Raw genomic sequence first — 27644 nt, 5'->3', positions numbered from 1 at the left:
GTCCCAGCACCCTTGGACGAACACAGGTGAACGAAATCTGTGAACGACCCCAAGAGGAATTTTCCATTTAGGTGTCCTAGACTGAAGAAGCAGGGACGAAAAAATCCGGGTTCATCATAGAGACGAACCCCCCTAACCGATCTATCGTAAAGCTTATTCATCGCACTAATCAACAAACAGGGATATCAGACTGAACACCCAGCACTGATCACGTCACTAGTCATAAGCAATCTCACGGATTGGTTCCCTGACTGCCTTAAAACCCAATCAACCTACTTACTTACTCACTTGGCCTGACGAAGCTTTTGTGTCAAAAGCGAAACGTTGCCCAGCAATAAATCCACCGATTGTTTACCAAACCCCTCTGAAACGAACACCACATCATTTGGACGGATGTGTCGCGTGCAGGACACGGGCCAAACGAAGGCATACCCTGATTGGTCAGAATGCCAGTCAATCGGAGTTAAACACTGACTCGACGCTTCTCACCCCTCACGGAGATTCTGGCACCACCTTGCGGAACACTCTGTGACTACCCTATAAATACAATTGTAATAATTTTCCCTTGTCTCCATAATGGACTGTCTAGAGCTACAGTGCCTTTTGATGTACCATAGTGGGCGGAGCAGGAAGCCAAGGAACCGATACAGAGTTGCACTACCGTCCATCAAGTCGCAACAGAAACCAAGACACGAAGTCTAGAACTGATCGTAGAATGAGATGATCAGCTAAGCAAACATTAGTTACAGTGTCCCAGAATTAAATACGGTGGAGGATCTGCATTACCCTAAAATTCAGATGCTTCTGCACTGAAAGGCAGTATCCAGTGTAATATGTCATATATGTTCGTTAGAATTAAGTGCGAAATAGTACTTGGGTTGAATTTACCTATCATCAAACACTCAAGTGTATTGTGAGAGACAGCAGCGAAGTTGGCTGTAAATGCACTGGAGAGCATTCAGCCACGGAATGTACTCACTTTGTAGAGTTAGCTGGAGTGTTGCCTGTTAGCAATAAGAAGGGGCACTCAAACAGGGGAAACACGTGCCATACATCACAAGCAACAGTCTGGAGGATCCCCGCATGTGTCGACTTCAATCCGCCGACCACAACCAAATTACGGATACATTAAGACATTATTACAGAAAAACCAAAAATCAAATTATGTCAATAATTTATAGACAGAAAGTCAATCCATCCGACATATTAGTAGAAGGAACTAAACAATCTCTAAAATGAAGACCAGTTTTCGATCGAAAATTTAGTTTCCGTTTACCGTCAAGTTACTGTGGAAACTTACGTCGCAAACTGACACCATTTTTGTCACTAACTGAAGCCCTGAACGCAAACCGGGCAAGACTGTATGGCACTTTTTTCCTTATGGTTACTGCTTTCTCACAAACTGCAATTTCCTCAAAAAGTTGCCAGTTCAATGGAAAATTCATAATATGGAGGAATTGTTCTCCTAAGCCTCACAATGATCCAATAAACACATATACTGTGCGCCTTTGACTATCACTATCATTTCTTGACCGTTTTTCTTTCGATACACCAAGCAATTCTATCCTCGATGGATCTGCAATATGAGATGTTGTGTGGATCGCAGAATAGAAAACAATCATGAACCCTTGCCAAGGCTTTATTGATAGAAACCCATGATTGGAGCATCCAGGACAAGGGTAAGATTGTGTGCAACCAAGTGGGCGTCAAAAAAACACCGGTGAGTCTACTGAGGCACATCGAAAGTCTGAAACAGATAACACTGGATGATCCTTGGATCATTTGTCAGTTTCCACAGTGATCCATAGCTGTTAACGGTGTTTGTGAAACTTCGAAATCTTAATAGGAATCAAGTGGCGCTTTCAACCAACACAGTGATCAGTAATAGTTGGTAACGCTCCAGACCATTCATTCGCCCAATTCTCTCTTTCTTTCTCAGTTTTTTTTTACTTTTATAAGAACCCGAGCTGGCCCGACGGCCAAGACGTGTGGCTACAAACAGGAAGGTTCGTGGTTCGAACCCAACGCGCTCTAATCCAGGGTTGGCAGTATCTCAATTCTCGTGCTACATTCGGCTCCCTTAGCAACTACGCACCAAATGAGTTCCACGATAGGTATTATCTAAGCGTGCCAGATAAACTTATGACTATCTTACGTAACTTGGTACCGGATAAGGGAACGCGGTTTATAAGGCACCAACAACATACGCGCATACCAAAAACATGTGCACTGGCTACATCGTTGTGTATCGTTAACTTGGCACCTTAAAGTGCCAAATTTGATTAGGTTTCGAGTCTGCGTTTGACAAGCCATCATGGGGCTAGCGGGACGTTACAATGGCCCAAGTGTCTGGCTAGCTACCAGTTTCTGTGACCTGCTGAAAATTCATTATCGCTTTCATCCTGATCATCATCATTTGCTGTAAATCTGCATACCTGTTGGACGATGTTTATGACTGATAGGGTTTTCGGCGCCAACTGTTGGAGAAAGTGGGATGGACAACTAAGTACTGGAAGCGGTAGCTGAAATAATTGATGCGTAAATACGGTGGTCAGTGGATTTTTTCACTGATCAGATTGAGAGAGGAGCTGTGTATTGAAGGCTCAGAAGCAGGAAAACCAGTGAAGGTGTGACTGGTCCATGTCAGACAATGTCCCCATCCAAGGAGACGGCAATGATCAGCGAGACTGAGTTTGTTGGCAATGGGATTCATACTTCACTGCCAGTTCATTGTTTGACGTTCCTTAGCTCGTTCAGGGAAGTTGGTCAACGAGCATTTGGAGCACGTGAACAACCCGGCGTAACCTATGAGTTTCGTCTATCGTTGGAGAGCAATTTCTTCTGAAAACAACCCAATGCACTTCGCGATTCCTAATCTGGTGTTCCCAACAGACTCGGGCAATGCTTCGAAGACATAGGTGGTCAGACATCGAAAAAATTTATGCCCTCAGCGCGAAGCGGCCGAGATTCTGGCCCGTATATTGATATGCAGCGCACCGCAGCACTGTAAACTCGATACTTGGCAGATAAGCCGATATCAGGCCTTCCAAGTCCGAGTGGAAATACCATCTTTGGCAGGACTGCCGGGACTGATATATCTACCCAGGTAGACACATTTATCTACTACCCCCATCGGCTCATCTGCAAGCATGAGGTTAGGGTTTGAGCCCACCACGTTTTGATTCAATACTCTGCTGTTTGCATGTGCAAAGCGTATGACAAACAGTGAGGCAGAATTATTCAGACAACTTGGTGATGAAAATTAAGGCTCAGCCATCATCTTTGAGTGTCATGTCAAGATAATACGGCCTAACGAGAAAGAAAACTTAGGCCGCATGAATGAAAGACAAAAAATCATCGAATTATATCGCTGATTGTGCTAATTTTAGTGCGACATATGAACAAAGCGGTCTTTAGCAAAAAAAGCAACCGAAAATTAGTGAAACAGCTCAAGGTCATTCGATCCATAAATTCATAGTGTCTTGCCGAAACTCGGAATAATTTAACAACCTGCCCAAAAGTAGACTAACTGATGATCGTCTAATCTAAATTACTCATAAAAAGCCGGATCGCCAGTCCCACCTCAAGTGCACCACCGACCCTTGAGCGACCGGTTTGTTGTTTGTTACATGAGGAAAACTGTGCAGAAATCAACGACAAAATTCATTTTCGTATGTAGACCAGTATGTGCACCTCTACTGAAGCCCAGTGAGGAAAAAATGGTCAATAAGCTGCATATAAATATCGTCTTGTGTGATCTCATTGAAGAAAATGCACACGGATTTATTTTTCACTGCGGCTTATAATCGTTCTACGGAAAATAGTACGTTTTTTTGGAATGATCCACATTGCATACGTGACCTATACCACGTTATATCAGACAGGAAGAAAGTGGGAAAGCGGGATGCAGAGTCGTCGGTTCCAATCAAAGCCCACAGGTCGGACTGAGTTGGGCGGCCGACAGTGCATCTGACCTCATTAAGGGACATTGTGTGCGACAGCGTCAGTCGAGGTCCGATAATGAGAGCATCGATCAGACAATCAATGCTATGGTTGCCCAAGCAGTGTCTGCTTGAGAATGGGCTGCCGCGCCAAAGCAAGTGGGTCAGCATGACGTGGGAAATGTAACGATGTCTGCTACCACTGACCAACTCCATAAATACTGGCGAAAAACAGAGATACGAACGAGGATAGTTATAACAACATAAAAAGGGAAACATGCGGGTAATCGTACTCATACTAATCGAAACGACTCATCCGTATGGAGCACTGGTGTATCTGTTTTTCTTCATTTTACACGGGACAGCTCTTAAGAGTTTTCCTCCACTTTAAACGTGGTATCGTACCCAGGAAACTATATGAGTGACACACCTCTTCGTACTTGGTGTGTGTTGCTGGAGGGGATTCGAGACAAAATACCTAAAACTAAGCATCGCGTGAAACACTGTCTCTTCGCAGTAAAACATTACCAAAACCATCTGTATTTAGTGGTCATCATCATTATCAGCTGGTGTAACCGTGTACTCATCGTAAAGTGGTTGTATTCATTAAAAGTCCTACTCAAGCGATAAACCTTGTTATTCTGCCTATCCTTTTTCAATCCTTGAGTTTGAGCTCAGTGTATCCCAGTTTCTAAGTAACCGCAAAACTTTTAAACGCTCCGTTGTCCGGGCAGCGGTCGACAGTTTCATTGTTCATTTGTTTATATGAGCGAAGAAAACCAAGTGCCAGTCATGTAGAAGATGTCTACCTCTGTGCACCTTTTGGAAATCGCACATGAGTCAGTAGGTTGCATGCGGCGGACATGATTGTGTTGGCGCCGTTGATTTTGGACTGACTCAGCAAAAGCAGACACAGCGCTCCGTCTGTACGACCACGCTGTCGGTTCATCAGCTTTACTCAGATTAAACCGGATAAATTTGGCATATACACATTGATATGAAATTTTATATTAGTTTTATTGTGTCTGCTATATCTACAGTTATTCACACTTCCCTAAGATTCAAGCAGTAATGGATTAGGGCTATCAAGGCGAGTAATCGTAGTATCTTTTGGACAGACTGTATCACTCATTGCCTCGTTTCCACAAACGTGATTGCGTCTGTGTTCAGTATCTCAAGGCAGCTTCACCACTTTTAACGGGGAGATAGGTTTTGGGAAAATCCCATGGACAACCATTGAGTCCACGTTGTGTGCCAATCTACATATAAATTACCGGTGTTTTTCACTTGTTGCAGTACCGCTGATGGTGTGAGGCTCAACAGTGCAGTGCAAGTGGATAGATGTTCTATACTTAATTATTTCGACCAAGCCAGGGTGTTATGAGCTTATAGCTTGGCACAGCGACGTTGCCAGTCAAAGTTCACATACGACTTATCGCCGATGGTCAATCAGATCAAGAGTTCGTGGCACATTGACAGTATTGCCTACCTGGCTGTCAGGTGCTCATTCAACTACCGTTCCTAAGTCTTTGGTAAGAATATCACTCAATTTAGCCAACAACTATGAGAACACTACACTTCCACTCTCATTACAGGGATCTTATCAGCTAAGTTCTACTGGAGCACAGAATCGCCAGTCACCAGTCGTAGTACGGTGATTTAACTTATACGTTCGACTCCGTAAGAATACTACAAACCTTTTGCAGCCAACGGAAGCTTGCTGAGAGAGACTTTTTAAAATACTGACATCTTTTTACCGACTGTCAGGATAGTTGAAATTCGTTTTGCAGATAGAACGGATAAATCGCTATATTGCATGATATTCGAAATAATTTCATCCCTTAGTGGGACACGTCCATCACACGATTACAGGGTACTATGTTCAACACTGGTTTTTGTCAGTGCATGAGCCGAGCTCACTTGTTCAGTGCGCTATCTAGAAAAATGTAAATATGTGGAATATCGTTCACTCAGCTTCATTTAACTGACATGAGTTAAGAATTTCAGTAGTCTATGAAGTTACCCATGCACATTTATTCAGTTTCCTTGTTAGTCCTTATCTTTCGCAGACGTCATGCCACTTAAAAAATCCGAGACTCCAGTGGTCAAGCAACAACAGAACCTTCTGACTTCAGCTGATATTAACTGGTCAACAGCCCCTTAGTTAATTCGCAGTCGTCCTTGATGAGGCAAACAAGTGTGCTAAAGTTACACGCTTTGGTAACAAAGCCCCCGCACCACATTCCTCCAAGATGCCCACGACAGTTAACGTACCTCGGAATTTTGACACCAAACAGCCGGCACTAACACAATTACTCGGCAGAAAATTCCCTTTCAATAATAAGCAAAAACGAGCAATCATGCAAAGTCTTCAAAAATGACCCAATAAAATACTCCAACTACCCATAGCTGACGTGGAGACTGATGTGGTGAAATAACAAAAACCAAATAGCCGGTCGACGTAATCAGAAATCACACAACCGCCTCACAAATACTACACCTTTGGTACACAGTTCATTCCAACAGCTAAACTTAGAAAGGCAAACTTTCAAGCCGTTCAGTCTTAGGAGTACCGTAAATTTAACCTTTTATCATTCGAAATGTGCACACCGCGTCCAATGGTAAGAAGTTACCCGAACTAGGTAAGGTAAGACCGTAGCAAGCCGTCAGATATATTTGACCATTAGATAAATAATCTCATTTGCAGTGAAAATGTTAAGCTTTACCGCTATCACGCTAGTAGTAACCAATTTCTGGATGCAAAGGCGACTCACCGAATATGCAGGATTTCTATTTGATAATGAATGGCTTCCGATACGAAGTTTGTTGAGGATGCTGGATTTCCTAGTCCTTCACTGCGAGCAAAAGCTCAGTCACCGCCTGTATGATTCACGCAGACACATGAACATCAGTCACCTCCCTAAGCTCAGAATTCTCTTTAGTGCGTCGGCCATGAGCGGCCTGTGACCGAATGGTTAAATGTTCAAGCAATCAGCCGGGAAGTTTTGGGTTCCAGATTCCTAAAAGTTTCGTGAGATGCGCAACGCAGATGATTCTCAATAAGGATAAAAGCAGCTGTACGGTACTACTCGGGTTTTCGGCATAGATCGTTTTAACCTGGAGGACGAAATCTCTAGCGAAATTCCCGAATTCGTTCACACTACGAAAAATGGTTTGAAACTGCATTGGCTGAGTCATGAACACTGTTATCGACAGTTTGAGTAAACCGAAAGTACGTTACAACACTTTGCTGAGGACTGTACTTTTGACTACAACAGCCCCATTTGTAGCTATGAACCACTATGGGGAGAAGCATTTCGGAGGACCAATACGCTGCCATTGCAGGATACCCAGATGAGCAGACAGTAAGCCAGAATGTAGAAAAAGGTGGCTTATAAGAGCAGTCAGTCTCAACATTAGATACTTTTTGATCTTAATATCGAGAGTCACGTTTTTGGACCACCAGTTTTCGGAGGCTACCACTCTATGTCAGTAAACATTCAGGCAGAACGTCGACAAAAAATCGTTCAGTCGTATCAGGAAGGCCAGATTCCTGAAAATAACCTCAGAAGGCCCAGAACCTACTGAGACCCTAAAATCCCACCAAAATCTCAATAGGAAAGCCGGCAAGCATCCAGGCCAATCAATCATTCAATCAATCCAGCAAAAGCCGATGAGTGTTCATGTACGCCATAGAAGCACGACCGAATGTGATCAGCGTTCAGGCATTCTATAGAGGCACGATTGATGCTGATGGGTGTTCATTAACGCCTATCAGACAGCCTGGATCAATGTCAGAAAGTCCACTTCAAATAGTGTGGGGTCGTTGTAACTTTTGCTCTCGCACTAGCTTGTTTGGAATATAGTTGTTGTGTTCCCTTCTGCGAGTCTTTTTTCCGGCACCAGGCACTGGAGCAGGTCATCAGCAGATACCATCAGCAGATATAACAAGTTGTAACACCCTTTCTGTGTCTAGCTTTCACGCCACCCGAAGGAAGAACGAGGGTTGAGATAATGCCAGGTTGCCCAAGCCTAGACAGCAGCAGTCCAGACGCAGAGGGTGGGTTCGAAACACAGACCTTCTGACCACGTAACTAATGGAAATAACATTCTCACTCACCTTTCGAGACATATAGTCATCACGCACGAAGTAAACAGGACAGTCCCATGGGGTGGGGCGAAAATCGTCATAAAGCTTTTTCACTCCTGAAAGAGAATGTAACTTTTAACGAATCACTGAAAAAATGGAAATTTAAGATGGAATAAACGCATTCCGGTGTGTCGAATAAGAAAACAGAAAACTGATTAGGCCAAGTATGGATAAATAACAACGGAGCGCCTGAATATACAAACAGAAACGTATACAAAGTAGTTTGGTGAGCGTACGATCTAAACACACATTCAACTAGAGACTTCTTCATCCCCCGTGTACGTTATACCAATTAAAACAGAATTTTCTCGGGTACTTGGGCGATGTCAACAGCTGACTCACTGTGAAATTCAGGCAAAAAAAAACTGGCAGTTGCACTTTTCGGCTTGGAATCCGTTAGGCCCTATATGAAATACAGGCGCATGTGTGAAGTGGAGCAGTGCCATGGATGGCTGATCTGGTACAACGCCCATCTGGTAAGCTGAAGGTCGTTGAGCCGTTTTCATCCCCTAGATGTCTGCCTTCTTGTTCACACTATGAGTAATTGGACTTTTTTGAAAAATTAAAAAATATCTGGCTGCCAGCCTGGTCAATTCAAAAGATGGACCATAACATTCTCACTGTCAACAGAAAGGGAAACATAATGTGTGATTATACTGTCTATATAGGTTGATCCAGGACTCGGCAGTAGCCTGAACCGTTAAAGTTCACTAGATGTTAAAATATCTTTGAAGTGCCCATCCTGTAACATTAGCGGAAAATGAGGGTGCACTGTAGTGTGAATGCGAATAATCTACCATTGGTCGAATTTTTCTCGTAAACTCCACAGACCAAGTAGTGAATGTTAGCGTGTAATCAGATTAGAAAAGGACGCCGGTTGCTAACTTCCGAGAACCTTTCAACAGACAACTTGTTTCCATCACCGCATTAAGCTACAAAGTAAGATATGACCGGGTAATTATGTGTTCAGTTCCAAATAGCTCATACAGGGGATTAAGTTGGAGAAAAAGATTTCAAAGCACATTACTTTTCGCCACATAAGTACCGAAAAATTTACCCACACCCAGTCTTCAAGAGTATATATTTGGCACCCAGGACTATCTGGGGTATCAGAAAATATGTTCACTACCTACTGGCTACTGAATTCAAGCCTGCAAGGTTTGTGTACTACGAGTTATGACGAAACGGCACACTTGTGTTCCGCGGTAACCACTTATATCAGGTTGGCGAAATTAGCCAAGTAGTCTTCACTTTATCAACAACCGATCTCTGACCACCACAGCCTGTGTAGGACGGACGTTTGATGGTACACCAGCAAATTTAACTGAGGAATATACCCAGTAATAAAGCACGTATAAGGCTAAATTGCCTAGCTTGGTGAACGAGCCAACCATCAACTATGCCGCCTGAGCTACGCTTAATAACATGCTAATGTATTATTAATTTCTGTCTTGTTTTGTTAGCTCAAACTGGCTGGCTCTTTTCGTTCTTTGCCGTACGTTCTTCCATCGAAATCCCCCTTCGAAAGATTTTTGGATTTGCCACGCAGTGAAACACTGTTCAGCACCGCCAGTTTCATTGTCTTGGGTGTAAATTCTCAAAAAAAAAACGGTCATTAAAGTCTTTAGTTAGGGCAAAAACCGCAGCACTATTACTACGTACAATAAACTGAACGCATTTGGCGAGCAAGAACCAACAGATGCCAGTACAAACTGCACGGCACGGGAAATCTTGCATTCGTGACAATAGCGTGCTACGCATAAGCTCTGCTTCAAGAGGCAGTGATGAAAATGCATTGCAGGAATAGATTCATTCCACAAACCACACAAAAACATTGCTACCTATGGGTTCATCAAACTCAAATTCATCCACTAGTTGAAATGCACTGCATTTCATTTTTCAGTGTTGGCTGAACAGAGTAGGCTTCACTTTTGGCACGTCCTTTTGAAAGGCATCTTTTCTTATGTTTGATTCTTCTATTAACAGAGCTGACCGTAAAAGCTCCGCTGTTCTCTAAGTAACCCATGGAGTGATAGAAAAGCGGTATTTACGTCACCCGTTTCATCTTCACCCGTAACTTTCAGCCTTCTACAGTGTTAGCGGAGACTTTAAGTTGCCGAAGGCTTTCTTACAAAACCCTAGATTATACAACCCAACATTTAATAATCATTTAGAACAGAGCGCTGTGCACGGTTAACAGTACCACAGCTCAGATTTCAATAGCATCACCATGACTGTGCATGTCAGCTGGTAGTTTGGTTAAAAAGGAACCCTCTGACAACACTCTGATTTGACTTGTCTTGTGTAGGCGCGCAGCAGGTATTTTGGTGGGATTTGTGTGCATGTATTCCTGGTGACTGTGTAACTTTGTAAAATTCCCAAGCGCCAAGAGATCCAATAAACATGGTGATAGCCTGTACTAAGACAGCTGGCTTCCAGTATGTCTTGGTTCTTTTACTATTTTTATATGAATTTCGAAAGGAATGTTAATTTGAGTGCTTTGTTAAGTTTTATGAAGATACTGGGTTTTGACCTTTCGGATAGGAGATTTGAATACATTTTTACTGATGTTCAAACACACATCTTCCCATTTTGTATCCTTGAATTAAATGTCTAGTAAAGCCTGCGTAGAATTTTGATTGGATTAGAGGTGTTCACTTGTAAGTAGTAGAGGGAGTTTAATCAAAATTCACCACACTTCCGTTGAAATATTGGTAGCTCGGGTGAGTTTACTGGTTGCTGATCAGGTGGCTGTTGATCTGTTCGCCGAGCTTGGCAATTGGCTTGCAAACGTTTCGTCACCATACGAGGAGACATTATCAGTGCGCAGTTGATATCAACAACCAGTAAACTCACCCGAGCTACCAATATTTCAACGGAAGTGTGGTGAATTTTGATTAAACTCCCTCTACTACTTACAAGTGAACACCTCTAATCCAATCAAAATTCTACGCAGGCTTTACTAGACATTTAATTCAAGGATACAAAATGGGAAGATGTGTGTTTGAACATCAGTAAAAATGTATTCAAATCTCCTATCCGAAAGGTCAAAACCCAGTATCTTCATAAAACTTAACAAAGCACTCAAATTAACATTCCTTTCGAAATTCATATAAAAATAGTAAAAGAACCAAGACATACTGGAAGCCAGCTGTCTTAGTACAGGCTATCACCATGTTTATTGGATCTCTTGGCGCTTGGGAATTTTACAAAGTTACACAGTCACCAGGAATACATGCACACAAATCCCACCAAAATACCTGCTGCGCGCCTACACAAGACAAGTCAAATCAGAGTGTTGTCAGAGGGTTCCTTTTTAACCAAACTACCAGCTGACATGCACAGTCATGGTGATCTCTTTTAGCTGAAGGACCTTGTTGCCAATGTAGTAAAAAATCAACCGGGCAAGATTGCAGTGTATGACGAACTCTCCATCCAAACCAATGGACAAACGAGCAGAATGTCCAAGAACTTCTCATTGAATACTCATAAATAATCAACTTTATCATTACGAGAACCCAGTTTTTTGTATCAGATGCCACACTCATTTTGCGCTCTTGCATAATTTCCACAACATGGACTGGACAGGCCTAGTGTAGTAACCTCTCGGAATCCTGTTTCCTTTCAACAAAAGCCCAAATGTTTTCTCTTCAGAGAATGTAGGAATCATTGCACAGTAATATGTATCATTAGCCACCGTGCAGAGTGATACACGTGGCATTTAGGACTGAACAACCCGTGTTGTTTCTTGTGTGACAGCGACCTCAATGCGTGCACTTACGACAAACTGAACCATATGAAATAAATACCTCTCTACAGAACAATTGACCATATGGGTAGCTCTGGGAGAGGACAAACCTTTCATGTGCAAGTCAACGCTGTAAGCGCCACACATGCCTGCCACTCAAACACGACCAGTCATTAAGAGGAAAGCTTTAACTAAGGTTCAAGGGACAGGGAAAAAAGTTCAGAAGAAAAGACATCCCGTTGTCTGACCTCTGGTCATCCAGCTGAGCATTCGAGTATCTTGAGACTTGCCATTTAGATATCGACCTGCAGTTCACTATCGGTAAAACGGATCACCCTTAGCGGGGTAAACTTCAGTCAGCCTGAGGCTAAAATACTTCACAGTGAAAGGAGAGTATGGCTCAAGAGACAAAAATGATTATAAGTCCTTCGAAAGGACACATTAATTGCTTTCAAAAGAGGCCAGGGAACCCAGTAATTTCCGAAGGCTTTGAACAGTTGTATTTGAAAGTAGTCCGTGTCTAATGGTTTAGGGCATCATTTCATAAATTAATGATCCATTTTCATGATAATTATAGGAGGGAATTTAATGTGATTTGCATGAGTTAATGTAACGTAATTGCATATGCGGAATAGTTCAAAGGATGGGAATGCAACAGTATCGTTTTTTGACCACATATTTTCGCATTCAGGAAGCAGCCACTGAGCTCTGAATGTAGTCTGACTCGTGAATCTGAACATGAAATGCACACAACGTGTGCGACATGAACCGTAACTGTGCGTGAATCTTTAATAAATATATAATTATCTGCGGATTACATGTATTTTCCAGAATTAGGCGGGTGCCAAAGAAAGTTTACCACAAATTTTATGGTGTGGTAACTGTAATCAGTGAAAATGGGCACAGCTATTTTGCACACCCTTGAGTTTTAAAGATCATCATCTCCTTGGCTGAGACGCCAAAAGGGTTCCCATTTAAATTATACCTTATAACTCCTCTCTCCATTTTTGAGCAACGTACACAAACTACAGATTGATCTTCAATCTAGTTATTGCATTGAAGTTCCGTTCACAATGAATGACCACTCTTATGTTTTGTTACGTTTTCCTTTGCGTTGGAAAGCCATTTGTCCTTCCTTAGAAAATATATGGAGGAAAATGAATATTAATTGCAGGCTTTTTACTCACCTCTTCAGCAAAACCACTGCAAAACAAAAAGACTACACCGGCAGCAGGGCCGACTTCAAGCTGTCCAACACTTGCGCTTCCCAAACTATTCTACACGTGGGTTCTTTGTTGCAGTTATACTAAAGAAGGACAGTTACCATGGCATGTGCAGATTCCCACAATATCCACAACGTCGGTGCTGGAATGGCATATGCACCTGCTACTGGATAAGACAACGTGGCATCATCTCCCATAATTCGGTAATTATTCTAAGTTTAGTGGTGTTACGAAAACTCAGCCAGAAACCAATAGAAGCCAGTCTTAGTATGGCTGTGTTTGCTTTATTTTCGTCACTTGGTAGATATCCAGAATGATTGTCTTACAAACAAGTTAAAATGAACAACCAACAGGTCGGATGTTGACTAAAATTGCTAAACGTTCTTATTTCCAACAAAAATCCCTATCAGCGCCCAAGGAAAACCAGACAAAGATACATTAAGTGTTGTATTCAAGTTGTGGATAAATTTGGTGCCTGCTTTGTGACGCCTTCGTGTCCAATGCATAAACATGTTGAAGTCTAATAGCTTAGGTTCTACACAGTTTTACGGACTCTCGACGCACACCTCTTACAAACAGATCCCAAACGAGTCCCAAGAAGGATAGTTATTGGAAATATTTAGCGACTGTTTTAAAGCCACATACTCAGCCCAACTCTCAGGTGAACGTGAGCATAACCGAAAAGATGCAATATAGTGACGTGATCAAATTACTTGTGTAATCTGCAAGGAAGCATTGCAATATCACTCAGATCGTCCTTCGGCAAATCTAACTGAAAATGGGCAGCACAACTAGCACGCGTTTATTAGCCTTAATTTCCCAAAGGGAATCAGGTGCATGTTGCGTCTATGTAATCAAGGGATTCCTCAGCTCAGGGAGCGTCAACAACCTTAGGCTGCAGCAGCACATGTCACATTTTCCCACCCATCACGTCACCCATGGTTGTAAATAGCAACAAAAAAGCAACAAAGAAATTATTACATCGCCTAGTTCGATGCAAAGTGTTGTGTTCTGTGTTATGTCATTACTGGGTATTTCACGTCCATTGTGAAGACGGATCTGCCGGCAGGTTTTCACTTGGATATGTTTATAATTAATCTGAACGGTGAGTTCATAGCAAGCATGTTTTGGGCAACATAACAGAGACAAAGAAAGTCTTCTCTCGTTTTATATGGACTGGTACTGGAGATGCTCGTTGAGACTGCACGATCAGAATTGCAAGTCTAGCTAGCCTTGTGCCACTTGCAGTAAAACTCAGCCATCCAACAAACTCAGACATTGATCTAATATGGACTGAATCGGGAATCACAACACTAGCATTTTTAACTCAGATAATGTCGCAAACAAGTAACTCCAGTTTGCTCCCGTTCCTTAAAAACAGACACAATTGTATTAATCAAGGTATACTGTATCCTTCAAAGCTTTTTCGGGAGATAAAAATACGTTCGTTGGCAGCAAGCACCGTAATGTTTCGTCACTTAAAATTCCCAAAAATTCGAACCGAAAACGTAAGCTGTGAATCAAAACCATATTGAATGATGTATCATGTTCTCTGCATTATGTTTTCCTTGCTTTCATCTCAGAAGCCACGCCAATGCAACGACTAGTTATACAATAGCTGTGTTGACCAGCCAGACGACAATCCTGTCATGAGTTCCAACAATGGGTATAAGTCTTGCTAGTAGTAGTAATCGGGTAGGTTTACCATACATCACTGTCCACACCATCTATCTGCTAAAATCGATCGGAAAGGTTTTTAAAAATCACATTACTTTTTGCATTTCATTTTATTATCCATTACGGGCTCAGGAACAAACGTAAAACCCTATCCACAAGGATTCGAAATTCTCAAGTAATATTATTAAGCAAAATATATTCCTGGTAGCTGAATTTTCCGGAGATGGTAATAAGTATCTGGAGGGAAGATACTCAGTAACCGGAGCAAAGCAATGGTTGCAATATGTACTTCTGATATATTCCAGATGTCTTCGTTGGATGTTGTTTTTTTATTGGAGTAAAGACTATTGTATTTCGGTCGTAGAACGGTATATATTTCATTGTGGACCTTACATGAAGCTGTTTAGAAAATAAAGTTGAATTTTAGCCTATCACAAACATCATAAATAACTAAACCTTAAGCAGCCAGAAGTGTCATTCAAAAACTTTTTGATTAACTAGCTAAGGTGGCGTGTCAGCCCCTGATTTTGCTGTTTTGTCGTTCTTCGCCTAGCGTGCGACGCATCGATGCGATCCTTAAAAATCAACAGACGTTTCATATTTATCACAGAATTAGGTGGACCTGAAAAATTGGTACTCAAACATCAGTTATGATCTGGCTATCAAGAAACAGCACAAGGAATCATAATCGACAGCAGAATCAGTCTTACTGCCACTGCCCTACTACGTACGACAACACAATATAATCCTATAACTCAAAAGGCCGATCGGAACTTTTTTTTATCGTAATAAGTCACTTACATAGGACTACTCGATCATGGTTCACCAAACAGGCATTCCCCTGAGCGTGCTAAGTAATCAGGTTTATCAATAATGTGCAAAACGGGCAAACATGCTGATTATTTGCATCGATGTTTACACTGAATAAACATAGAAGTGACACGTGTATTCCTCGTAACCTAGTGTTTTCACTATATGTAGGGTGGTTTTTATCATCAACAATTCTTTATTAGAAACCACCATGTTGGTGGCTTTAGAGTGACCTCTAAACATTCTTGTGACTCACTCCGTTAAACAGTTAGGTGACCTTTGTAGCGTGATTCGGAAGGGCGCCCAAATGTCACAATCAAGAAAGTCATGAAAAGCACTCACATGGACATCCACTATACATAAGCTTCAGAAAATTTTAACACACAACAGATACAATTACTGTAAAACTTTCCAAAGGATAGTTATTGAATAGTAAGTCATCGTGTCAAGGTGGTGATTTTGTGTTACAAGATCTATCTATCTAAATGGTGTGCATATCTGACTCGGGGAATATGACTCTCGAAAACCCTCGTAGTGATTAGACCTATCGGTCCATTCCAAAAGCTGGCAAGCCCTCTCATTAAGAAAGAGCTTCTCCAGATGCTGCTAGGATTCAGGTAACTAAAAGAAAATCAGGGACATTTTTATGATTGCAGGCAAAACTGCTTTAATTTGTTAGCTTCAGGGGAATATCAGTGTGTATCGCATGAGTTTGTTCAGATATCTCAGCATAACCCGACATCCGTCGTACCGACTTACAGTATAACTAGGGCATAAAATCCAACAAAATGTTCCTCATTCATTCTTAGCTTAATCCAGATCGAGGATGAGTTCATATAGGTCACACAAATTATGCATGCAAGATGACGGTATTTGTTGTGTTTTCTAAATTGAATTTGACCTACAATTTAAACAAAAAGAGGCTACTGCAATGCTATGTAATTAACGTGACATTTAGATGAGTTCGAAGCTCAAGTATATTTCTGTCTAATCGTTTTCATCACTAAGTTGAATGAAACCAAAGTGTTCATAGACTCCCTAGATTTAGTGCGGTATGACAGAGAAGTGTGACTTAACATCTTGAACATCCCGACACACAGTAGAGACAAACTAGTGGGGAAGAACGTTACCCTATAAGAAACAAAGTTTTATTCTATATACAAACTGTGTATGGCACGGCCACGGACACCTTCGTCAATTCGGTGGGACCATTCTGTTGCTAGATTCGCGGGATTTATTGGAGTATTAATGACTAATATAGCGAGGCTTTTATTTTTCACAGGCTAGGGTTCCACCAGCTTGGTTAAAATTCATGGAAAAAGCCAGACTAATGTATAGTGTAGTAGTTGCGTGTAAAGTTCTGGAGGGAGCTTGAATACCGACACAGCTGAAGGAGGGCTGAGAGGATAAACCGTATACCGCAGGTAGGTGTAGTAGAAGGAAAGTTTACAGCAGTAACTTCTGAGTTCAATGGTCTTCATTAGACTGGGGTATGGGTGGCAGACTCGGTCCGTATTATCTAGTACCTGATGTACGAGAACGAGAAAACCGAGTAGAGCTAAAACGATATTAGGGGTGCAGTTTTGGAGACAACAAATGACATGTCGCTGGGCTAGGTTCAACAACCAATAGTATTGCTTGAGACCCGGGGGTGATACTGTGGACAACATGCAACATGGATTCTAATGTACACCACAAGTCACTGCATGCGTCACCTCACTCCCCATAGCAGCCCGAAAAATGGAAAACACAGGGCTCAGTAGAGCAGATGGTAACAAAAATGTCCACAGCCGGAAATAGCTACAAATAATCACAAAGATAACAGTTTACTATTACCAATGTGTACGTTAAAGAATTACGGACACCACTCTAAAAACATACCGAGGACACTTTTCAGCTTTTGCTTCAACCGTCGGTGGCTCTCGGAATTGAGACATTCTGACATGCCGTCCTTAGCAAAACGGTCCACTGATTTACAAATCACCGGATTCGGAAAAAGGTATTCTCTATCAAGCGGCTCCACATTTATAACAGCAGGCTCGACTAAAATGCATAAGAACAGGTAAACCAGGTGGCGAGTTACCTCGTGGATTCTCTTTCAAGTTCTCGCCAAACATTCCAGCAAGTACGCAGCGAAGTGACTTTATCGTTCTTCTTATCATGGTTGATCTGCAACTGACAGAATCAGCTTTCATTCGGAAGCATACTAGACTTCTTCCTGGTTCAGTGAACTGGATATGAAACATCTTTTGTCAATATACGAGCTTTTCAAACGCCTTCCCAAGGCAAACGCTTCCTCTTGACCACGCTTGATAAGCTCACCCGTATACAGACCACCCTAAATGAAGCATGAAACTTAATTAGTAATTATGTATTCAATAAGACCTACCGGTAATCTGAATGGGATGGGCAAACTTGAAACCTGGGACAGATCGATCACCTTTTCGGAGCACATATCCATGATTGTAAAGGGGAAACACGTGTGTGGCAGGTCATCTATTAAGTCTGGGGTCCAAAAAGCCTGCAAAGAGTATGTACTGGATAAAACACCATGAATCTACATCATCAACATTGGGGGATCGAACGTGGTGTAAAGGCGTTCGAGCACCATGACGGAAGAAGATCTGCACCTGGACCAACTGCAAAGGATGCTCGCTAAATTTTGAAGATGCAATTATTAAAAACCACCGACATACACCATTCCGACTTCAGCGCGTGGAGGCCTCGGTGATTCAACGACCCTGAATTCCTATGTGTGGTGGCACTAAACAATGGTCAGTTCATCGGTGTGCTGTTCCGATAGATTAAGTTGTTTTATACTCGATATGGAGAGCTTCAAGGCTCCTATGGGTAGTAATCGAATCTGTATGTCACTTTCGGATGGAAAGCGAAGAGCAAGGTCGATGTCAGTTCCCCACCACTTCTGATGCTGTGCATAAGTACATTGGTAGGGTAAGTTACCTAGTCTATACGACATAATCTGAATTAGACAAGGACCTTTGAATGAATAAAAATGAGTTCGGCTACAGTGAAAGCCTTTAGGTGATCAAGGTAGTCGCTGTGACCATTGTACTCTGGGGGTATCCAACTGCGGGCTAATTAAGCCAGGGCAGGTCGGGAGCAGAGCATTGACTTTCGGATATTGTTTGCGTCAGCCGAAACTCCACTATATACCCTGCACTTTTGATGATCAAACTTCTGAAGCCAGTGGACAGGCGGCAAACAGCCATGAATAGCGGGCGCACAAGTATTTCAAACAATCAGTTGACCCTTCCCTTAGCATTGTCAATTTCATTATTATTATCACTTCCAAAATTGTAAGGCAGTGTTCTTTGCCTGACGCATTTCGCACGTTGAGGACAACAACAGGGCCAAAAATTCCTCTAAACCAGGACCCTCAAGCTTTGAAGTCAAACAACCTTCTGAAGACCGAGAGACCCAATATCAGGCATACTCGGGACTCCTTTGAGTTTCCACATCGCATATGACTGAGACCCAGCTGCAGGTATTATGCGTGATTCTCACCACCAGAAGAGTTTGAGATTGAAGGAAGTTTTTTGTACCGGGAGGAAAATACAGGTATTTCCAGAAACTCCCCGTATCGGATCCGTTGAAGGGGTGATCGTTCGACTAGCTACGTAGAAACAGATCATAAAAAGACGGGAACCTTTGACACGATCAGTATGGTCCGCTAATTACTGGAGACACCATAGCTCCCTTTGGGGATTGTCAGTAATATTTCTGCTGCTCTAGCCAGCAAGTTGGAATTAATACGAGTGGTAGCCAAATGCCAACCTAACCGGAATCTCCCGAATGTCTCGAAGCTTCACCCGTGTAGTACAAATTCATTGACTAAACTGTAAGACAAACGTTCATGAGAAAAAAAAGAACTGATCCGCCTCCGCTTCGAACTGCGCCTTATGCACGATACAATGGGTATAGTTCAACCGTAAAGGATTCTCAAAAGTGTGATCCTGCTGAGCCCCATTGTGCCCAACTGCCATTAGCATCCATCTGACTCCAGTGAATCCAACTGGCCTTGAACCAGAAGCCTGCCGACTGCAAAACTTTGATCGGTTTGAATGCGCGTCTTCCCTGCGGTGAACGCCCTAATGCTCGTCAACAGTGGGTCACCGTTATTGCTCCCAATTATTGTAGAAAACGTCCATGCGTCTGGTCTTATGGGTGCTAAGCTGCCCAGGGCCTCGTAAGTTTGGCACTGGAAGGCGCAGTATGCAGGCCGTCAGCTAGCCCGATGATTTCGGAAAGCTGATTTCAGGTGAATCCAGATGGTAAGCCTTCAATATAGTCGGATCATCAGGCTAGCCGATGAACGAAATCTAATCGCCGGAGTAACGGGTGGAAGGAAGAAGGCCCTCGCTGTGGAGCTATTCACATGAAGACACCAAGTGAAGAGTTACAGAATATTTGACAGGGAAGCAAAACTCTCATGTGCATCTTGTTTATAAAAACAGAATACCCGTCCTATTATCGATCGCGTCTTCCTGAAATTTCCTGGATACTCACTGACCATCGCTCAAATGTAAACGAATGGCACGAAGTAATTTCACAAATTCCATAATAAATCTCAGTTTTCAGTGGATATGAAGCTGAGTTATTAGAAAGCCATATACTATTTCATGCTTCATCAAGAATACCCACAGTTACGTAGGTGGCAACTTGGGTGCCCTTCAGACATGAGTATTTTGGGACTGGGAGGATCACGCCAAAATTTCAACGTAAGCCTCCTCGATCACCAGGATGCCTTACGGGCTTGAGAGAAAGTTACAGGAATGGAGTCGTAGCTGTCCAACGGCAATCTTACTGTGGTCTTCAAGACGACGAATTTCAAGTCACTCAAACGCTAATGCCAAAAGACATGAACACCCCCATTCTGATCTAGATAAAGTCATATGTCGGCCAAATGAAGACCACAAATCTCACAGACAACCGGCAGCTTCAAATTACCATCATGCTATTGAGGGAAGCTTAGAGATAATTTTGCGCACACAACGCTATCACCGCGTGGTCTGCCTCAGGAAACTGGTAGTTTAGTTATAAGGGTGTAATCACGGTTTTCAGCAGCTGAAGGATAACCTCTGTTCACTGCTGATTTTTGCCTTCTGATGTATGTCAGATAGAGCCAAGACCTATGCAACCCTATTGGGGCTCCCGTAATCGGGGCTGATGTCCTAAAAATAGCATGACCGATTTGGGGGCACGATCGCATGTATGAACACATCTTTGAAGAAGAAAGAGCACAACTAGCGGATAGCAGATAAATAGAAGCTGACAACTGAGGTGCCAAATGAAGTCCAAATACCCTACCAGTTGCTTGCTTTGAGCGCACAAACTTTACGACATTTGCGAACGAATTCCTAACTGATGAGATAGTCTTAAGAAGCATGATTCTGGAATTAGTTAAGATCCGGCAGGAAACGCGTACGACCGAATTGAAGCTCTGGTAAGTACCGAAAGTTAATGAATGAGCCATCACATCACCCTCATCATCGCGGGCATGACATCAGTGTTCAACACAGACGCTTCGTTTTGACAATGTTGAACAATAGCTCCGAGCATCTTTTACAATGGCGAAGTGTGCAGCTAAACAACCCAGAAAATATTCAACTCCAAATACCAAACCAAAAATAACCTCAATACTAGTTTCTCGCTTCGAAATTACCCGAAATTCGGAATCCTTAATGTTCCATCAAGTGAAAACTTTCTTCAGCATCCGGAACAAACATCGATGTCCACATGACGGTAGCATATTTTTTTGCAGGTGTGCTTGAAATGGTACTTTCCTCGCCCTGAGAAGGGGCTGCACCCGGCGCCGCCGTTGTTCTTTCACTCCACGGATGCCCTCATAAACTGCCCCTCGCTCTTCACCCCCACTAAAATACACCCTCGAAACCCTGAAATTTTGTGGCTCCTCGACGACACTTCTGAAAGTATATCTTCGTCCTTTACCAGAAAATCACAGGTGTCCCTTTCAATGCCACACGAATACAGAAAACCACGCGTCAATTGCTTTGAGCAAACCTGCAACAGCAACCACTTGCAGGTAACCCTGACCAATTATCTGCATCCTCCTCCCTGTCTGCCTGCAAACGCCCCCCCTGGTAGCCCTCTCTGAAAACCGCTCTACATCTATCTCCCATTTCCGCGCCATGTCCTTTCATTCTTCACCCGCGCTCCACCTCAGAGTTCTTGGCTACTCTAACAGCTGCATGCCTTCCAAAGATCTATTCTATCCCATGCTAAGCCCCATAGTTTACCGACGGTTCAGACGATTTTCTCACAATCAACCACCGACTATTCAGTGTCAGACACACTTCAATCCACTCAGAGCACAAGCCCGGGCATTCTTTTTCTACGTGCCACCAACTCTCGCTCCCAGTTTCTATAGGCGCTGCCCCTGACTGTGGCCTTTACGCCTCAGACACTGAGGCGTGCCCCTTTTTGCGCCGAGTGATTTTGTCGACAATTTGGCTGACGTGATCACAAGAATTTCTTCATTACTTACGTGTTCATCGTCAATGAATGTACTGGAACTCAATCAACTATCTGTATCCCTACTTCATCAGCCAATATTTACCTCTTCCGCCTGAAACCAATCTCACAAATTCTACCGCACAGTCTTTGGCGGAGCACGATCAGCATCGCTACCCGACCTCAACAAACCAACGGTATGGTTGAACTTTTTGAATACAACTTCATCCAATCAGTAAGTGCTCATTACGATGAGTTTAGACCCCGCTAGTCGAAAACTAATACCCTGAAAAGCAAATTCTGAGTATAGGCAGCACCTAGGGGGATACATTTAAGGTTGCCAAGGCTATCGAAATTAGAGGAGGAAAGGGTACAATTAGTTTCGATTACGAGGTCCATATATGTAAATAGTATGCGCCAGTATCTCCTCAATTCACTCCGCCTTCCCCCTTGTCATCAGTGAACTAATGCAAGCTTTGAACAAACAACGTATTGGGGCCAGTGTCTGGCGTTGCAAAAGTCCAAGTAAAATTTCACCAATGTTTAATTTACTTTATTCTCTCTGTTGTTGTAACTATTCCCAGTCAAGTTTATCTAAATTCGACAGTGTGTGCTCACAAATTTTGCACGATGTCGAAAGCAACAGCAGTCTTTGATTCTCCGTCTGATGTTTGCACCTTGTTGCATATAAGTAATGCCTAGTGAATTGAGATTAATATCCTTTTCTCAGGAGGCATTTTAAGGAGGGAAGATAAGTGAATGAACTTGACCTACACGCGATAAGCCGATCTTGGGGGTCGGCATAACAGCGAAGTTGAGTATTGGGCAGCTACCGCACTGTCTGCAGTGGAATTTATTTGTATGCCCGCGAATGTTGATGTTGTGGGAATATCAAAAATGAGGTGAAACTCTTGTCGTCGGAAACTGCATAATTTTGCATGAGGCAGTAATTTGGTCTGTGGTAGTCAAGGGGAGGTTCACTGTAAGGGGCTAATATGAATAAAAGAAATTGTGTTAATACCAATAGTTTTGGCAAATCTAAGTCGAGTAACCTATGGCAGTGCTGTGTCGCAACCAAGTCGGAGCTTCTGCATCCGGATTCAGAAATCCGGTGAAGATAGAAGAAAACTGCAGTAGAGAAATCACAGCTTATTTATTGACAGCAGAGTGTCCGATATGGCTTGCGTTTCGTGTATCAAGGGCTAGAAGAAGGGATGAAAACTCGCTGAACTACAGAAACTTAAGCATCTGGATTTCTGTAGTGAATTACTTAGCGCGGGGCCTGCATCAGCTGAATGTGTTGCTGATTACGCGCGCAAGCCGAAGAGCTCGGATTGCAGCCTTTACCACTGTCGTTAGAGGGCTCCATTTAGGCTTCATTCTTCCCGTGTCAAAGAGTAATGATTTGTGGACCGTGGGCATTGATGTCACCGCAGCGATACAAATGAAGCACTATGCAATAAGACGCCGAACGGTTGGGTCGAGAGGGTGACAATATGAATGGAATATCCCTAGAACATATGCCTGGGGACAGGCGCTGCAAACCTCAAACAGAGGTGCCGAAGGGCTTTGAAATTTAACTTAAACAGTTCCATTGATTAGAAATACCACACAAGCCTCAAGAGTGAGCTAGCAATAAGCATTTAATCACGTGGCTGGTGACATAGTTGCCGACGTTCACAACTGAAATTTGGAGGATTCACAACCATTTGAGCAGGTATTAGTGGAACGCAGTCATCTTATCAACTAGAGAAATAATGTCACCAAGCAAACCGTGCACCGGGTGAATGGTACCGAGGACGAATGGGAGTGGTTTATGGTCTGTTTTCCAAGCCTCAATCCTACATTCAATAAAAGGTGAAGGTTATCACGGAAATCAAGAATCAGGTTCGCAGCGTTCTTTTACTATTGTTTAACAGTCAGTGAACGTACACAAAACTTCACAAATACAGGTCAGGATGTTCACTTTTCAAAAACTGCGTGCAGACGAGATGTTTGCTTTCGTGTCTGACGGCTTGTAGATCCGCAGTTCGCTTTCGCCAACGAGAAAATTTGCGGAGCTGGGCATTACTTCTATCATTTAGTGTGGGGACCAGGATCGAGATAAAGGTCCCGTAGCCTTAACCTTCCGAGAACGAAGCTGTACACACTTTGCTCGAAGACCCCATGCACTGCGAATGTGCCTGGACTGTAGGCTCAGTGTGGTAAGTTGGCAGCGCTGGAGACTCTCCTCAGGTGCCCGGCGAAGGTGGCTCTTAAGGCCATCAGGAAGGGTTATGCAAAGATGAGATAAGCCTCTGCGAAAGGAGCGTACGTATCAAAGTTTCATACACCTGCCGAACATAGGCAGAACACGAAGCGGTTAAAGCCTGCCGGAGTACGACCTGTATTTGACCCCAAGCTTTTCCTCTGGAGTCTGCAGCATTCGCTGAGGGGCGGGAGATGAAAGTGACTGGAAGGAGTGTCGCACTGATATTTGCCGCCCAGTCAGCTCGTTTAATGTGTGCAACTGCACTTTGTGCTTACTTACAGGTACAGGATCAACTGGCTAAGTTTATGTTAAGAGTCTGGTGCATCTAGCTACGGCTACGGCTGGTGTGGGCCTCCTAGAAAGTGATCACTGCGTCGTTCCTCGCAACGGTCAGGGTAACCACCCAACTCTCAGTAACGTAACCATCTCCTTAGCTGATGTTTCTTCCTTTTTTCTAGAGATTAAGGGCTCTTGTGTGCCAGGGGCCGACGGCCTTCCACTCCGTATTCTGAAACAAGGTGGCCGAGATATTGGAATCCTCGTATTAAATATTCGCACCCACTTTATAAACTATGGAATCCTCCCCTCCCAGTGGAAGAAATCTATAATCTACCCGCATTTTAAATCGGGACCTAGAAAAACTTCTTCCAGTTACATGGGAATCCACCATACCTCCCTCCCAATGAGAACTCTCGAACGTCTGGTCAAAGGTCCATTAACCATGTTCCCACCGACAACTAATGCCATAATTGACCGGCAGTATAGTTTTCTGTCTCAAAGATCCGTTAGTGGCTGCCAGCTTCACTTCTTCGAGACCATCACGGCAGCCCACAGCGCTGTATACTGCACTGTAACAGCTTACCTGGATATACAAAAAGTTTTGACCAGGTCCCCCGCGCGTCTCTACTGCATAAACTTAGTACCGTTGGCAATACTGGAACCTTATTTCAGTGGTTCGCCTCCTACCTATCCAGCAGGCCTCAAGTAACATAAATTGGGGACATACAATCACCTCCACTACCGATCAATATTGAAGTCATCCAAGGAAGCATGCTAGGCCCCATCCTCCTCTTACTGCACATCAACGGCGTCTTCGGTGCCATATCCCATAGTAAAGCCTTCCTCTTCGCGGACGATGTAAAAATTGCGCACACATTTTCTCCATCTGCACAATCTCTTACGTTTCACCAGATTCAGCAAGATTTAGACTCGCTGACTCGCCGGTCAAACGACTCCGGCCTAAGCTTCTCTTCCACGAAATCCTGCATAACTTCCTGCTGCTGCTCCCTCACGGTTGATGCTTTCACAATAAACGGAAATCCTATCATCCACTCCACGGATATCAAAGATGTTGGTCTCAGATACTCCTGTACGTTTAACTTTTCTCACCAGGTGCAGTACCAGGTTGCCCGAACGCGCGGGCTCAGTTTCTCAATACTGCGCTCCTTTCACTTTCCAGACACAATGATTGCAGTTTTTAAGTTGTGCGTGCGACCAATCGTCGAATTCTGTCCCGTATTCTTCTTCCTTTATACTTAAAGTAGTAGACTTGCACTTGAAAGCATCCAACGCCCATCCACGAAAACGCTGTTCTCTCGGCCAACTCTCTAACCGCTCCAGCTGCCAAACCCTAGGCCTCGAGCCACTATGGCTCAGACGGTTTAAGATAATAATAATAGTAATAATAATAATGTTTATTCCCAACTCGTGGGTGGCATGCCGTCTGGCATGATCAGAGTTTTACAGTCAAAATGGAGCGTGACTGAGGGATTTGTGGGGGTACGGATTGCACGAAAAGAGGGCAATGTCACAAACAGTGGGGAACACCTGATGATATAGCAATAATAGGTTATTTCCCAACTTTTTGGGAAAAGGAGATGGAGATGGGATGATTCAAATTGGGAGCACATGTCGAGTTTTGTCTCAAAAATGTGGTTTAATCTGAAAGCAAGCAGATTCACTGGTTGCACTGTTGTAGGGATGTCAGGTGCAGGGGAATAGGTTGGATGGGGGCAAGTTGCTAATAGATAGGGCGACCTGAACTCCGTATGCGGATTTGAACTCCTGCAGCAGGCAAGTCGAAATTGCAGTAGGAAAGCCAAGCTAGCCAAATCTGAGCGAAAATTTACGGGGTACGGAAGAGTTCATCCCAGAGACGTGGCCGGATGGGAACTGCTCGAAGTTATGGCTACTGGCTTGAGCGGGCGAGGGGTTGCGGTTGAGATTCTGGTGAAAATAGTCGCGAGAGTGCCATCTCAGTGGGTATGACAGTGCCATGCCATCATCGCACTGACATGCTTCGGTTCATGGACAACCCCGTAACGGTCGTCAAGGGTCGGAGAAGGGATGAATCTAACTCTCCTACACTGCCTGCTGCACAAAAATGCCTTTATATCAGATGCTGGGCCAAACGTGAACTCGTGTCCCCGCTACCGATTCCGTAACTCCTGCAACCTTTTAATGTATCCCCCCTCTCGTACAAACATACGTCACTACTTTCTAGTTTACTACGCTCGCATCTGGAACAGTCTTACAGAGCGGTTGCGAAACATCACGCATCATCATACTTTTTCTCAGTCCGTGGACAAATTCCCTACTTGTGAAACTGCTGCCGTCCTACTTAAAACCCAACTACCCCCGACCTCTATAGGAATTGGGTCCAGTACACATTTGAGTAGAGCGACGATAAAGTTGGCAGGCAAGTGAAAGATCAAGCTACCAGATCTTCCTTACTTCGAGCCACTGTAGGATTCGAACAGTACCTTGATCTAAGTATGTTGAGCTACCGGCCTGGCTGTCAAATACCTATCCCGGATTACTCTACCAGCTCTGTCTAGTGAATGGTGCTGTCGGCTCAACTCTAACTGACAAAAAAGAAACCAAATTCATCTCCTTCTCACTACTCGAGCACATTATACGCCAATGTATATACGTCTAATCCGTATGATGATTTGCTCCGCAGCTCACTAAACACTCACACACAACATCGCGGTACGCCTCTGCCTGGCACGTTAGCTCACACTAACGCTCAGTCACGGTTTAGCCATAGTACGCTCGCCTTAAATATCATCGCTCCGTCCTCACTGTCTCATTAGCAACTGTCATTTCACTACCTCCTCCGCGACTTGCCCCTACCAGCGTCTGTTTGCCGTTTGCCTGTTCGAATTGATTGAGGTGATTTTACCGGCCTTACTTCCCCCCAGACCGAAAAAACCGGTAGCTGGAGTACTTTACTAATGCACAAACCGCACTTATGACTGCTTGGATGGATTTTCGCCTTACAGATCTGGTAGCATGCACGGGGGATGGAAACCTCGTGTGGTGGATGAGTACGCCCTGCAGGGAGGGTCGC

The 27644-nt window shown here is 43.5% G+C and overlaps 1 protein-coding gene across 1 annotated transcript in view; it reads right to left on the bottom strand.

The window, feature by feature from the left end:
- Positions 1–18239, bottom strand: part of T265_02823 (hypothetical protein) — a gene marked incomplete at both ends in the record, with an annotated part of 40044 nt that extends 21805 nt beyond the window's left edge. The window contains 5 exons of the mRNA XM_009167167.1: positions 8062–8147; positions 17431–17592; positions 17633–17718; positions 17757–17887; positions 17939–18239. Coding sequence (XP_009165431.1) covers positions 8062–8147; positions 17431–17592; positions 17633–17711 — 327 coding nt within the window. The remainder of the gene's footprint in view (positions 1–8061; positions 8148–17430; positions 17593–17632; positions 17719–17756; positions 17888–17938) is intronic.
- Between the last annotated feature and the right edge of the window lie 9405 nt (positions 18240–27644).

The sequence above is a fragment of the Opisthorchis viverrini genome (genome assembly GCF_000715545.1).
Source record: "Opisthorchis viverrini unplaced genomic scaffold opera_v5_37, whole genome shotgun sequence".
Lineage (NCBI taxonomy): Eukaryota > Metazoa > Platyhelminthes > Trematoda > Opisthorchiida > Opisthorchiidae > Opisthorchis > Opisthorchis viverrini.
This window is presented reverse-complemented; position numbering and strand designations above follow the sequence as displayed.